General features: G+C 39.1%; 2 protein-coding genes across 2 annotated transcripts in view; one reads left to right on the top strand and one right to left on the bottom strand.

Annotated features, from left to right (window-relative positions):
- Positions 1–1136, top strand: part of nup133 (nucleoporin 133) — a 39810-nt gene extending 38674 nt beyond the window's left edge. The window contains exons 25-26 of the mRNA XM_073051166.1: positions 186–271; positions 879–1136. Coding sequence (XP_072907267.1) covers positions 186–271; positions 879–1033 — 241 coding nt within the window. The 3' untranslated portion in view covers positions 1034–1136. The remainder of the gene's footprint in view (positions 1–185; positions 272–878) is intronic.
- pdcd2 (programmed cell death 2) lies at positions 665–12778 on the bottom strand. Its single transcript, XM_073051176.1, has 5 exons — positions 12216–12778; positions 11978–12118; positions 9926–10041; positions 4794–4907; positions 665–3305 (listed from the first exon to the last, which is right to left on the bottom strand). The coding sequence occupies exons 1-5, from the start codon at positions 12730–12732 to the stop codon at positions 3144–3146; spliced, it is 1050 nt and encodes a 349-aa protein (XP_072907277.1). The 5' UTR covers positions 12733–12778; the 3' UTR covers positions 665–3143.
- Positions 12779–13255: the final 477 nt, after the last annotated feature.

The following is a 13255-nucleotide window of genomic DNA, read 5'->3' as shown; positions in this document are numbered from 1 at the left end:
AGTGGTTGTGTTTGGAAGATGGCAAAGAGGGTTTAAGAGCAGCATTTCTAAAACCTGAATTTAAACATTTGAGTGCCCTTTTGAGCTAGAATTGTTCACTTGCAATTTGGTAATCAACAAATAAGCCCAGGCATTCCTGTTTTCTGAAGACTATTCATAGTAATTTGAATATTTTGTTTCTTTAGTTGGTCTTTCAGTCCGAAGGATGATCCTGTCGAAGCTGCAAAGGAGACCATCCTGATAAAAATCATAGAAAAGCTCATGGATGAAGGTGAGTGTTGCAGTCCCTAAATCATCATTCATTTTAGTCTGGCATGAACTGCTTGTTTTAACCCATTTTCCACAATGGTTATTCCCATAACAAGTTGGTTTGTTGGGGATCTTGTGCAACTATTGAAATATGAATAATTAGCACAGAAACCAGCTCTTAAGGCAACCCCCAAAGTCAATCTACATGAATCCCATATGCACACATTAAGCCTGTTTCCTTCTACTTTCCTATTCAAATACCTGTCCAAATGCATTTTAAACATCATAGCATTGCCTCTGCTGGCAGGTCATTCTGGGCGCAACAAGTGCCCTCTATTTGACAAAATTTCTTAATATATCTAAATTCCTTCCCTCTTGCCTTGAACCTGTACCCTAAATTTTAAACACACAAGCCTTGTAGAAAACAAAATTTATTTTGGTTTACCTGCACAGATGTCTGATTATGAGGCATGAACCACAATCATTTTCTTTCCAGTTCTTGAAAAGAGTGAAGTGTCCTGAATGATGGGTCACCATAAATGTTGTTTCTCAATGCATCTGGTACACTTACTGTTGAGAACACGGTGAATGTTTTTACACTGAATAATTTTCACTCTGTTTCATTTTAGGAATTGAGCTAAAACACTACTTGCCAGAAGTAAAGTTCTTGCTACTGTCAGATCATCTCGTGACTCTAGGATCCAATTCATATTTTGAATTCCTCTTGCAAGCAAACTATGAACATTACATAAAAGCACAATCTGAATTGACCTCTATTGTTTAACATCCTTCACTCAGAAGGTAATGTGAATAAGCCATCTGCAACGCGAGTTTTTTTTAATGTCTCAAATTATTATGTTTCTAATAAAGTCTATTAATTTCACAAAGATCATTGAGTCGTAGTTATACAGCACAGAAATGGGTCTAACAGCCCAACTCATCAATACCAAGTTGTTGACATGCCTTGCCAACTTCAGTGAACTCTGCTTCTCTGCAAAGCAGTACTTTTGCAATTTCCCAGCTGTTTTGAAGGCTCAGCTGTAGCTTAATCAGAGCCAAGTATTTTGTAAATAGGAATAATGTTTTGTTCATGCTTTAAGCTTTAATGAGTGGTGTGTCCCACGGATCATTTCTTAGCCTGCAATAAATTGGTGCATATTGACTTGGAGGAGAAGATGGAATGTATATTTCTTTTTCAGCATAGAATAGGCACTTCCAGCCCAGCACCTTTTTAAACACTAGCCTAATTTACAATGAACAATTCACCACAGTGTTTGGACCGCATGAGGAAATCGGAGCACCCGGAGGAAACCCACACACTCAAGCAGAGAACACAACTCCTTATTGATAACGCCAGAATTAAACTTCTTCTCCCAGAGAGTTGTGGGGGTCTGGAATGCACTGCCTCGGAAGGTAGTGGAGGCCAATTCTCTGGATGCTTTCAAGAAGGAGCTAGATAGGTATCGTATGGACAGGGGAATCAAGGGATATGGGGACAAGGCAGGAACTGGGTATTGATAGTAGTTGATCAGCCATGATCTCAAAATGGCGGTGCAGGCTCGAAGGGCCGAATGGTCTACTTCTGCACCTATTGTCTATAAACTCTAAACTCCAGAACACCCAGACCTGTAATAGCATCACCAGCTGCTACGCTACCATGGCAAGAAGGGATATTTGGGCTCTGCCACAAGCTAGAGTAGGTGGGTGAAATCTTGTTAGATGCAGTTCAATATATGAAAGTGTGAGGTATAAAAGGAAACCAAGTTCAAACTTCTCAATGTCGATACTGCAAATGAGTAAAGTGCGACAGATCCAGTTAATCAAGCTAACAAAAAATTAGCATTCAGGTGCAGCCTTATAGTTCAAAGGGCAAATTACAAAGGGATTAGAATATTGTTTCTAATTTTAAAATATTGTTCTAACTGTATAGGGGTCATCAAGGCTGAACCTTGAATATAGTGTGAAGTTTACAATGAGGTAAAAATGGAGGTGGCGAAGAGATTCATTCAACTAATTCTTTGAATGAGGGTTGTCTTCTAGCAAAAGGCAAAACAACTTAACCTATATTCTCTTTTTTAAAGAATTTGTGATATTACCCAATCCTAAGTGGGCATGATAGGATGCATTTCCAATTATGAGAACATCAAAAAAAGTCATGTTATAAGAGGGCAGTGATCTAAAACTTAAGGGATTTTCTTCTCATAATGGGTTTTGAATCTCAGAATTCTATATCCTAGAGTAAAGACTAGATTACTGGAAATATTTAATGGTAAGGTAAATTTGACTGATAGCTCTCAATTCTCCTTCAGAGAACTGGCAAAGAAAGGGAATTGAGCCACAAGGCAACTACTTTGCTATTTCTGCAAGAGTTGCTTTTCTGCACCATAACTCCCGTAACAAAGGTAGTTCTACAAATAGAAAAACAGAGTTGCAGATAAACATTTGTCAACCATGCTTCATGCTACCCATGTGAATTTTCTTTGAATCCACACAGGAGCTAAATTTTCACCTGTCACTACACTAAAAAAGATGTTCCAATGCAATAACTAATTTCTTACAAGGGTGTAGAATTGTTGTCTCCATTTAAAATGTTCTCCTCTCCGTACATAGCAAAATCACTAAGACCACAGCATAAAAATATAAGTAATGTATCAATACAATTTACTATTTGTACAATTATGTTCTTTCTCAGTTTGTAAAACAACAATCTTTACAAAATAAGACCCCAAACTATCTGTTTCTCCATTAATTTTAAGCATATAGGTTCTTGGAGCAACGTCTTCACACATTTGGAAGTGCGAGTGAACACAGTAATGCTGTCTATAAAAGAGGAGTCTTTGGGGGTGGAGGGGAAGGAATCTAGGCAATAGATTCTGTTCATGTGCAGTAAATAATTACACCTGCTCTGCAGTAAAATCCTGCTTCCAGATGAATTCGAGAACGTATGTGTTGCCAGGGTCACAGCTTTGTGCACAGGTGTAAACAGTAAGTGTTCCCCAGTCCAAACTTTCTTCAAGCCGATCCACTTTAAGCTGGTTAAGCAACTGTGGCATCACCTATATTTTAAAAAAAATCTCAAAATAAGTGGCTGAATTTAGTCCCTGTCCATCAAAATCCAAAAGCAGGAACTAATTTTGTAACATAAGTCCTATTTGTTCACACTTGACGAAATAAACTTTCTAACCTCGTCAAGAGCCTCCGCACAAGCTGGAACCAGTTTAACATGCAATAAGATATCCAAAATAAAATGATGGGTTCTGATCTGATTTACTTTACTGCTACAAGAATTTAGATAACAAGTTAGCCCCATCTACTCTGCGATACAAAAACCAACAATGTCTGTATACAAAGCAACAAATGAGTTGGGTAAGACAGTAAGTGAGTTCAGATGAAAAATAATGCAGCACTTAACATACACTATACACTGTTCAAGGCAATGAGAAATTAATTCTGAAGGATTGTGATAGAGTGTATGGACATCATGTTTCATCTAGGGGAAAAAGAATCTCCAACTTGGTGTCAGTCTTTACCCATATAACATGAGATTTTTTTTTCCCCAAGGTGACAAGGCTTTGAACCTTTTTGCAAAGTTTGTGTCAAACAGTGTTCACACTTTTTTTTTTAAAGCTGGGGTGAAGAGCTACCATAGGGTAGGTAGGAGTACAGTGTTGAAGTTACAAGCAGATCAAAAATTGATCTTGAGAGGCCCCAGAGCTTATTCCTACTCTTAGTTCATATGTTGTTTATCCAAACAGCAAGTTTTGATTTGCAGATTATTGGCCTTATAACTTTACGTAACCCAACACGCTATGAGGCAGGGCAATGTTTATCTGAATCTGCAGCACACGGGCAATTTTGAAACAAACTTTTCTTTGGAGCAAAGCCTTTATTCTGTCCTTAAACTCAAGAAAAGAAAATCTCTTCATTCTTCGATTCTCTTTAAATAATGCTGGGTCAGGTTGCATCTTCAGAAAGCAACAGTTCAAAGTCAGTTGAAAGACTTTTCATAGGAACTGAGAAAGTTAGTGAATTTGAAGAAACTTAATATAAAATCACCCTCCCCGTTTCTGATTAAAGGTCTTTCATGTGAAATACACAGCTGTTCCTGTTTCCAGAGATGCTGCCTCTTTAATTCAAATAATTTTTTACCCTGCCTGATCAAATAAGCTAAAGCAATTTAGTTAATTTACATTGATAATTAAAGTAATTTAATAAACATAAACAATCCAGCATTTTCAAGTCCAAGGTAATAGAGGATTAGTAAATTTTCTGGACCATTGAATGTTATTTCTATTAAACACTTCAATCTTTTTTTTTTAAATGTTACACAGTATGATAAAATTGTCTACTAACCAAATAAGGGAGCACAGAAGCTGGGGTCCCATCAGTGAGAAAGGAGCACAGAATCAGGGACAACAGTGTGTTGAAATAGAGGCAGCTAAGCAAACTTTAATTATTTGGTAATCTAGTTGCCAAGTACTTAACCTTCTGAACTTCTAAATGGTTGACAGGAGATATCCAGAGTTTTACTGTATAATTCATACCTGAAATTCAAATTCACGCCTAGCTCCACAAGAACAATTTGGGATGTCATTATCTGTTGGAGTGTTATTACCAGATACCCACAACGGGCCTCCTCCTCTGCAGTAGCGCAACACCTACAAAAAATGAAAATGAAAATTAAGTGTATGAGCAACAAGTCTCTCTCAAGATTGGTGTAGTTTCTCATTAAGCTAGATCCAGTATTTACTGAATAATTTTGGCATTGTAACAAAACTGATGAGGCTGTTTCTACTTATGAATTCTACAATGTTGTCAAAGAAGGCAAATAAATGTCAAAAAAAATCTTTACTGGAAGAAGTAGTATTCTAAAGGCAGGAACCACAGCCGTGGCTGACAAGGGAAGTCAAAGCCAACATAAAAGCCAAAGAGAGGGCATACAATAAAGCAAAAATTAGTGTGAAGTTAGAGGATTGGGAAGCCTTTAAAAAAGCCAACAAAAGGCAACTAAAAGCCATAAGGAAAGAAAAGATTAAATATGACAGCAAGCTAGTAAATAATATCAAAGATACCAGAAGTTTTTTTCCCCCCAGATACAGTATAGAAAAAGTAAAAGGGAGACGAGAGTAGATACCTGACCACTGGAAAATGATGCTTGAGAGGTAGTAATGGGTGACAAGGAAATGGCAGACAAACTGAAGAAGTATTTTGTCTCAGTCTTCATTGTGGAAGACACTATAAGTATGCCGGAAGTGTGAGATTGTCAGGGGTCAGAAGTGAGTATAGTTGCTATTACTAGGGTGGTGACGATAGGGAAGCTGAACGGTCTGAAGGTAGGTAAGTCACTTGAACCAGGTGGACTACACCACAGGATTCTGAAGAGATTGTGCAGGTATTAGTAATGATCTTTAAAGAAACACTAGATTCTAGCAAGGTTCCAGAAGACTGGAGAATTGCAAATATCACTCCATTCTTCAAGAAGGGAGGGAGTTGGAAGAAAGGAAATAGGCCAGTTAGCTTGACCTCAGTGGTTAGCAAAATATTGAGAGTCTATTGTAAAGGATGTTTTGGGGTACCTGGCACATGGTAAAAGAAACCAAATTCAGCATGGTTTCCTTAAGGGAAAATCTTGCTTGACAAATCTGTTGAAATTCTTTGAAGAAATAACAAGTAGGATACACAAAGAAGAATTGGTAGATGTTATGTAGTTGGATTTTCAGAAGGCCTTTGATAAGATGCAACACGAGGCTGTTTAGCAAGATAAGAGCCCAGGGCATTAAAGGAATGATACTAGAATGGGTAGACTGGCTAACTGGCAAGAAGCAAAGTGTGGGGGGGAATTGGGAGCCTTTTTTTGATTGGCTGCCATGACTAGTGGTGTTGTCAATGATTTAGATGACAAAATTGATTGGTTTATGGCCAAGTTTGTAGTCAATACAAAGATGCAGGGTCAAGTAGTGTTGAAGCAGGGAGCCTGCAAAAGGACTTAAATTAGGAGAATGGCAAAGAAGTGACAGATGGAATACAGTGTTGGGAAGTATATGATAGATCATGCACTGATAGGGAGTCCTCGTGCAGGATTGCCTAAAGGCTAACTTGCAGGTTGCGTTAATCGTGAGTTGGCAAATGCAATGTACCTTTAATCCCAATTTAGCGGCTGCCCAAATTAGCCAAAGTTTCATGGAAATAGTTAAAGATAAAAAAAGACAAACTACCATTTAACTAAGTAACAAATCATGTATTCAAATTAAATACAGAACAAATTGGGACACCACAAATACAACTACAGTGGCATAAAAATGTGTATTAGTTCCTAATTATTGAAGGAATTTGTTCATTGCATTCACATTAAAATCAAAATAAAGGACAAAATGATCGAAGTCATTGCTTTTTGAATTGTCTTTCAGCCCAAATGGATAGCACAACCACACACAACTGATGCTATTTAGAAACTGTTTGCTCTAAGTACAGTGTAGTTTCTAAATGGTCACACAAGTGCATTTGACTGATGCTGATTAGAAACTGTTCAGCAACAGTCTCCTGTCCCATTTAAGCAGCATAATGTCCCAAATAATCAGCTGCTCCGGTTCATCAATTGCTCAAATAACCAGATTTTACTGTACTCACCACTCTAGGAGAAAAAGTTGGCCTTCTAATTTCTATTAAACTTTTCCCATCCTGCACACATCATTGCATGGATTGGTGCTTGGGGACCCAGTAATTCACAATCTGAAGCAACAGTTTGGGTGACAACATTGCAGATGTCAGGTCACCCAGTTCGGTGCGCAAAAATGGTAAAGTGAGTTTGCTTTAGCTGGTGACGGATTGGAGTTCAAAAGCACCGAGATTGCCAAGCAGCTAGAATGGACAGATTTGCCACTCATATACTGTGTCCAGTGCTCCTGGTGGGGCCTCCTGTATATCGGTGAGACCTGACATAGATGGAGACCATTTCACTGAGCACCCGCCAGAAGATGCGGGATATCCCAGTGGTCACCCATCTTAATTCCACTTCCCATTTCGATATGTCAAATCATGGCTTCTTCAACGGTTGCAATGAGACTACAAACAGGTTGGAGAAACAACACCTTATATTCCATCTGGTGTTCCAACCTGATGGCATGAACATCGATTTCTCAAACTTCTGGGATTGCCCCCACAGCACCCCCCTGCCCATTTTTGTTCTCGTTTCTCAGTCCCTTGTACCTTAAATCATTGAAAAATCAACATACAGGTACAGTAAGTATTGAAGTCAAATTGTTGACCTTTAATGAAATTTTAAGTATAGATATAATGTGTAAATAAAATTATGTAGAGCCTCAGTAAAACTACAACTGAATTGTTAATTTTGTTCTTATCAAAAACAATATATCCTTACCACAATGGGAGACCAACAAAGATAAAAGACCCTTTCCTAGTGTAAGGTTTCACTGTTAATGTAATGGCCCCTTTGTACTGTTCCACTGCTGAGGTAATGGTTTCTCTGTAGCCACAATGTTTGGGTTATGACTAGAGATAACAGGGCCTTTGGAATGTATGTTAGCCAATGAGAGGATGTTGTTCTTTCTTGTGGATCTGGGAGAAGGGATCTCACGGTCTTTTGTCGGGGAGAGATGAAGACAGAAGATGCGAATGGAGAGTTGGTAGACCGCCAGACAGAGTAGACTGAGGAGAGAGGGTCTGAGGGTCGGCTACGTTTGGAGGAAGTTCACGGGAACAAATGGAGAAATGTGAGCTCCAACATTTGTGTATTAAACTGTTTCACGAGAATAGGCCCTTTTTTATTTGTTTCTTTACTAACCCCTATAGTCAAATTAAGAATTATAAAGCTCAATCGTTTAATTGCATATTGTGTACTGTTCATTATTTTGTGGTACTGTTTTGTAACGGGACACATCACACAGCATCCACCCAAACGAGATTTCTTAAGTTTGGCCTGGCTGAGGGTTGTTTCCCCTAGTTTAAGCTGCCAGCCGAACCAAGGGTTACAATAGTATAGCAGTTTTGCCAATGAAATAAGATTGGATATACCAGACTTGTATTCATTAAAAGTTAGAAGAATGAGAAGTAATTGCATTGAAATTAAAATTCTTACAGGGCTTGACAGAAAGGATATTACTGCCCAGAATTAGGGATAGATATTTAAGACTGAGTGAAGGAGAGGGTTTTGAGTCTTTGGAATTCTCCACTCCAAACATTTGTGAATGTTCAGTTGTTAAATTTTTTATAAAAACAGAGGCTGGCAGATGAGTCGATATGAAAAGAATCAAGAGATGGCAAGGAAAGATTTTAATTGTCTAGGAATGATATTTGATTATTTCTTCATATGTGCAAAAGTATGGACAGAAAAGTAGCTTCTGAAATGGATTGCCATGGCTGCTCATCTTGGCAGAATATTAAATAATTGGAGAGTCCACTGCACTGTATGCATTGTGGCAATTTCCTACCCTCTCCCTCCCCCCTGCCTTGATAAGTGCTTGCTGAAAAAAAATTACAAGTTGCAAGGACAAATTGGCTGCCTGATACGGTGGGATGAGATTTACTCCACAACATAACATCTCAAATTGTATCTCAGGCATACTATTTTAAATTGCCTAAGCTAAATGGTCATTGAGATAAGCAGGCATGACCTGGTACCATGGAGAAGTTCTAGGATAAGGGTTCTAAAGATATAAAAACGGCAATGATACACTCAATTTAGGCTGGAGTCACAACCAGACCTGAGTGAGAAGTAGAAGCAGCTGTCGGACACCTGGGGTTCCCTCCACCACTGCACTGATCAGTTCCTGAGTGGTTGATAAATATTCTTTGTTCCATAATTTGTTGAAATGGTTAATGAGTAGCTTTCATATCCTAATAAAGTGGTGACTTTATATCCTTTAACACATGTACAAGGATTCTTTTGTTGGCAAATACTTCTTGATGATGAATCAGAAAGAAAAAGGAATGACTTTTTAAATATTTTAGTTAGAGATATTGCAAGAAAATGGAGGAAAGGTACCAGTTCAGCTATGAACTTAATGAATGGCATTGGAGGCATCAAAGGCCAAATGACCTCCTCTTGATTGGGTAGTTTTCAGAATTGGGTAGAACAAAAAAGTTCTAGTTGAACTATTGGCACATAATAACAAAACTGCAGGTTAGTGCCATAGAGTGATATTAAAGCAAACTGAATTTAAAGTTGTGATAAATAGAGCTCAGGTACAGATTATAACAGCTTTTAACTGAAGCAGTTAAACTAATTTTTGTAAGACAAATAATTGTTCCATCTTTTAATCTGTGCAGTTCAGCATTTAGGGGAAGGAAAGCATTTCAGATTTTACGCACAAGAGCTAACACGAGTACTAACTGTGCTCTCACTGCTCAATCAATGCCCGATCTGATAAACTAGTATATTACAAATGAATATGAAACAAAACATTAATGACCAGGTAACAGAATTTTTTATACCAAGATTAGCAAAACACACTTCATTCCTGTGATTGTATGATTAACTGGGGTGACAGTTAAGTTATTTAAGGTACAATAGTTTCATTTTACAACTCTTCCTCTCTAATGTAAAGTTGCAAATCACTTTAATAAGTTTGAGTTACAGTCAAGCAAAAGAAAGAAAATAAAATGTATGATTTCACAGATATCTAACCAGCTCTCTCCTTAAAGGACACATTCTACAGACCTGATCAGGTGCTAATGCAATCCGCTTCTTAAACTTAGCGAAGATCTGGTCTTCTTTCGTTGCATGTTTTGCCATGGCTTCCAGCTCCTGCTCCTCCATCACTTCAGACATGCAAACTGAACACAAAGATTGTTACTAGACATGGGACAGCTATCACCTCCTCCTCTATTCTGTCAAATGCAATTTCTTCCACTTGTGTGTTTCAGAGCTGTACTAAGCAGGATGAATACTTCTATACACTGTCAAACACCAAAACAAAATGACAGAAATCAAGCATACTATCCAGCGCAAATGCTACTTTGCTGCCCAGGGTCAGATGATAAAACAAAGATTTATTATACACAAGTATTGTGGAAAAAAATACTTATCAGTGTCTTTATTAGCAAGGAAAAGTAAATTGTCAACTCCAGTCTGCTTTACATAGTTTGGTACTGCAAAATTAAAGATGGGAACAGAAAATATGGAATAAAATAGACTAAATTTCAGGAAATATGAAAGCAAGGAAATTACAAACTAATTTTGCTGCTGTATTTGTTCAACTGTTCCAAAGACATATTTTAAAGTTTTAGTGGGAATTCTTTATATTTCACAGAACAACTTGTGATGGTATTGGGTTTGCTGTTGCAAAATTCTGAACTCAAATGAAGATCTTAAGCCCAATCTGATAAAAAAAAACAGCTATGGATACCCACACTAATGGGAGGTTTTACTGTAGCCAGTTACTCTTCAAAGGCTGGATCACTTCCTTGTTAATCCTCCATGGCAAGTTTAGCTACCAATACCCACGATCTGAGCATGGGAATTCCCTTCCCTACCAAGATGATACTTCCAGCCAACAAAGTAGCTCAAACACAATTCGATTTAGTGATGCACATTTAAATTTACATAAAATTCTATTTCCATTTTTCAATCTTTTTATTGATTTCCAAATAAAGAATATACAAATCGGAAGAGGAGTTTAACAAGTAGATAATATAAAAGACATATAAACAGCAATAGTAAAAACAAAAAGTATATAATATCAAAATCAAATAAGTAAAATATTATGCTGTTATATATATTATAATAAAAAAACTACAACTCCTCATAACAATCATAAGAAAAAAAGATTGGAAATTTTATTGATAAGGAAAAAAAACCCCACCAACTAAACTGAAACAAAAAACAAAAAAAAAGGAAAGAAAAAGAAAGATTGGGCAGTCCAATTGAGGATAAAATTAGAAAAAAACAGAGAATGAGAAAAAAAAACACATCCTTCCATTCATCTCAGAACCTTCATGGATAAGGATTTTCCCCTAAAATTCTAAAGACATTTAAAACTCAAGATTTTCAATTTTCTAAAAGATTTCCAAATTACAAATGATTTCTAGAAGGATTTTCAAAACACAGATACAACTCCTGCAAGCTAAAACGACATGCAAGTTGCCGTTGAGCATCACCTTTCTATCATTTTTATTGTCATCCCTTGACTATTCCTAACGAAACTGACTGCTCTTTGACATTTTATACTGTTTTTTTGCTACTTGATGACCTCACTCGCATGCAATACTTTTTTAAAATGCCTTTTCAGAGATGGTCTTAAAGCTTTTAGGGAGAGATATCCCACACAACCAAAATGAATGCTGTGAAGGTTGACAGAGTACACAAATCTTCCAGCTATCGATAGATCAGCTATTTAATAGTATTGATCTGGTCTGTAACCTTGCTTGAACTAAATAAGCATCTGGTTAGATGCAAACCAATTAACATAACCCCACTGCTTACACTGCACCTCCATCAGCCCAGCGCTGTTTGCAAATCTATCCTTTTAACCTAGTACAGATTATCGCTTGCAGTTTACATTTAGAACCGAATACCGGTTCTTGTTTACGACAGGAATTTGAGCAAGAAATATCAGTTGGGCTTGAACTTACTCAAAAACAACTCTTTGATCCCTTGAAATGTCAGTTGCTATGTTCGAAAGCTGAGCTTGTCAAAGGGTCCCCAGGCCTTGGACAGTGAGTTTCCATCACAATATCAAACTAGATTAGTGTTAATCCAATACTCACTCACCACTTTTTTGTACTGACAATGAGTCCATGCACGTTTGTAGTTCTTCCAGCTCCTCACCCTCCGATTCCTCGAGCTCCATCACCAGCTCGAACTCGGGAAAAAGGATATTGAGAGCTGAAAACCCATCCTCGACCGGTTGTCCTGCAAAACCGACAGCGGGAGAGATACCGACATGAAGTTTGATGGAAAGGGAAGAGGCAGGCACACATTTGTTGAATTGCTGCGTGATCCCACTCACCGGGCTGGCCGCACACCGCTCGATGCCCCGCTTTCCAGTCGGCTCTTTGGTGCTCCTTGCCGCAGTAGCGAGCGCGACGGCAACGGGAGCAGGCCTTGGGGCCAGAGGCGCCGCACACACGGCACAGGTTGAGTCCAGGAATCGGCCTGAGAGGTGCATCGGGCTGCGGCTCCGGCTCCGGCTCGGCCGAATAGAAATCGTTGACCCGCCCCAGCTGGCTTCGCAGGACGATGAAGCCGCGGTCCCGACAGTCCGAGAGCGCGCAGCAGAAGATTAGGAGCGAGCGGTGGAAGGCGCTGTCCCGCGGCGCGTACACCTGCAGCAGGAACGTCAGGGGCTGCGCGCATCCGCCGCACCGCAGGCGCTCGGGCCCCGGCAGCTCCAGGCTCAGCCAGGCCGGCCGCCCGCCCACCTTGCTGGGGAACTGCGAGCTCGCCAGCCGCGCCGGGGCCGCCGGCTCCACGAAGCCCAGCTCCACGGGTCTGGAGCCCGGGAGCTGTGGACCCAGCTCCTCCATCCTCTCCCTCCTGCCAGCGTCGTGCGAGATTGGCGTCACTTCCGCTTCTTGCAAAATTTAATGCCGGTGCATTACCGCCACTAACGGAGTTGGTGTGGGGCAAAGAGGCGGGATGTACTCATTAAATATACCCCCTCCCCAAAAAAACTCAAATAATATCAAAACTCATACGTTACGATGGCAGTGATATCCTAACAGACTTTCCACGTTAAACTGTCTATGTCCCAAAGGTCTCAATTTAGCAATGAGATGTTTATTTTGCACCTCATAGCAACTGCATTCAAACAATACAGTATATGCTGCGCAGCTTCTTGACAAGTGCACTCCCGTATCACGCATATTAGTTCTCAACAGGTATTCAATCCAGTATGTTCAATACGTAAACATGCAGATATAACTTTTCTCCTTATATACCATTTCCCAGTTGAGTTCCCACCATCCTCTAAATTGTATATCAACGCCATCTTTTCTTTTCCTTATACATGCCAACGTTGTTACCGCAATGATTGAATACACTTTTCAA

This window comes from Hemitrygon akajei, chromosome 7, assembly GCF_048418815.1.
Source record: "Hemitrygon akajei chromosome 7, sHemAka1.3, whole genome shotgun sequence".
Classification (NCBI taxonomy): Eukaryota; Metazoa; Chordata; class Chondrichthyes; order Myliobatiformes; family Dasyatidae; genus Hemitrygon; species Hemitrygon akajei.
This window is presented reverse-complemented; position numbering and strand designations above follow the sequence as displayed.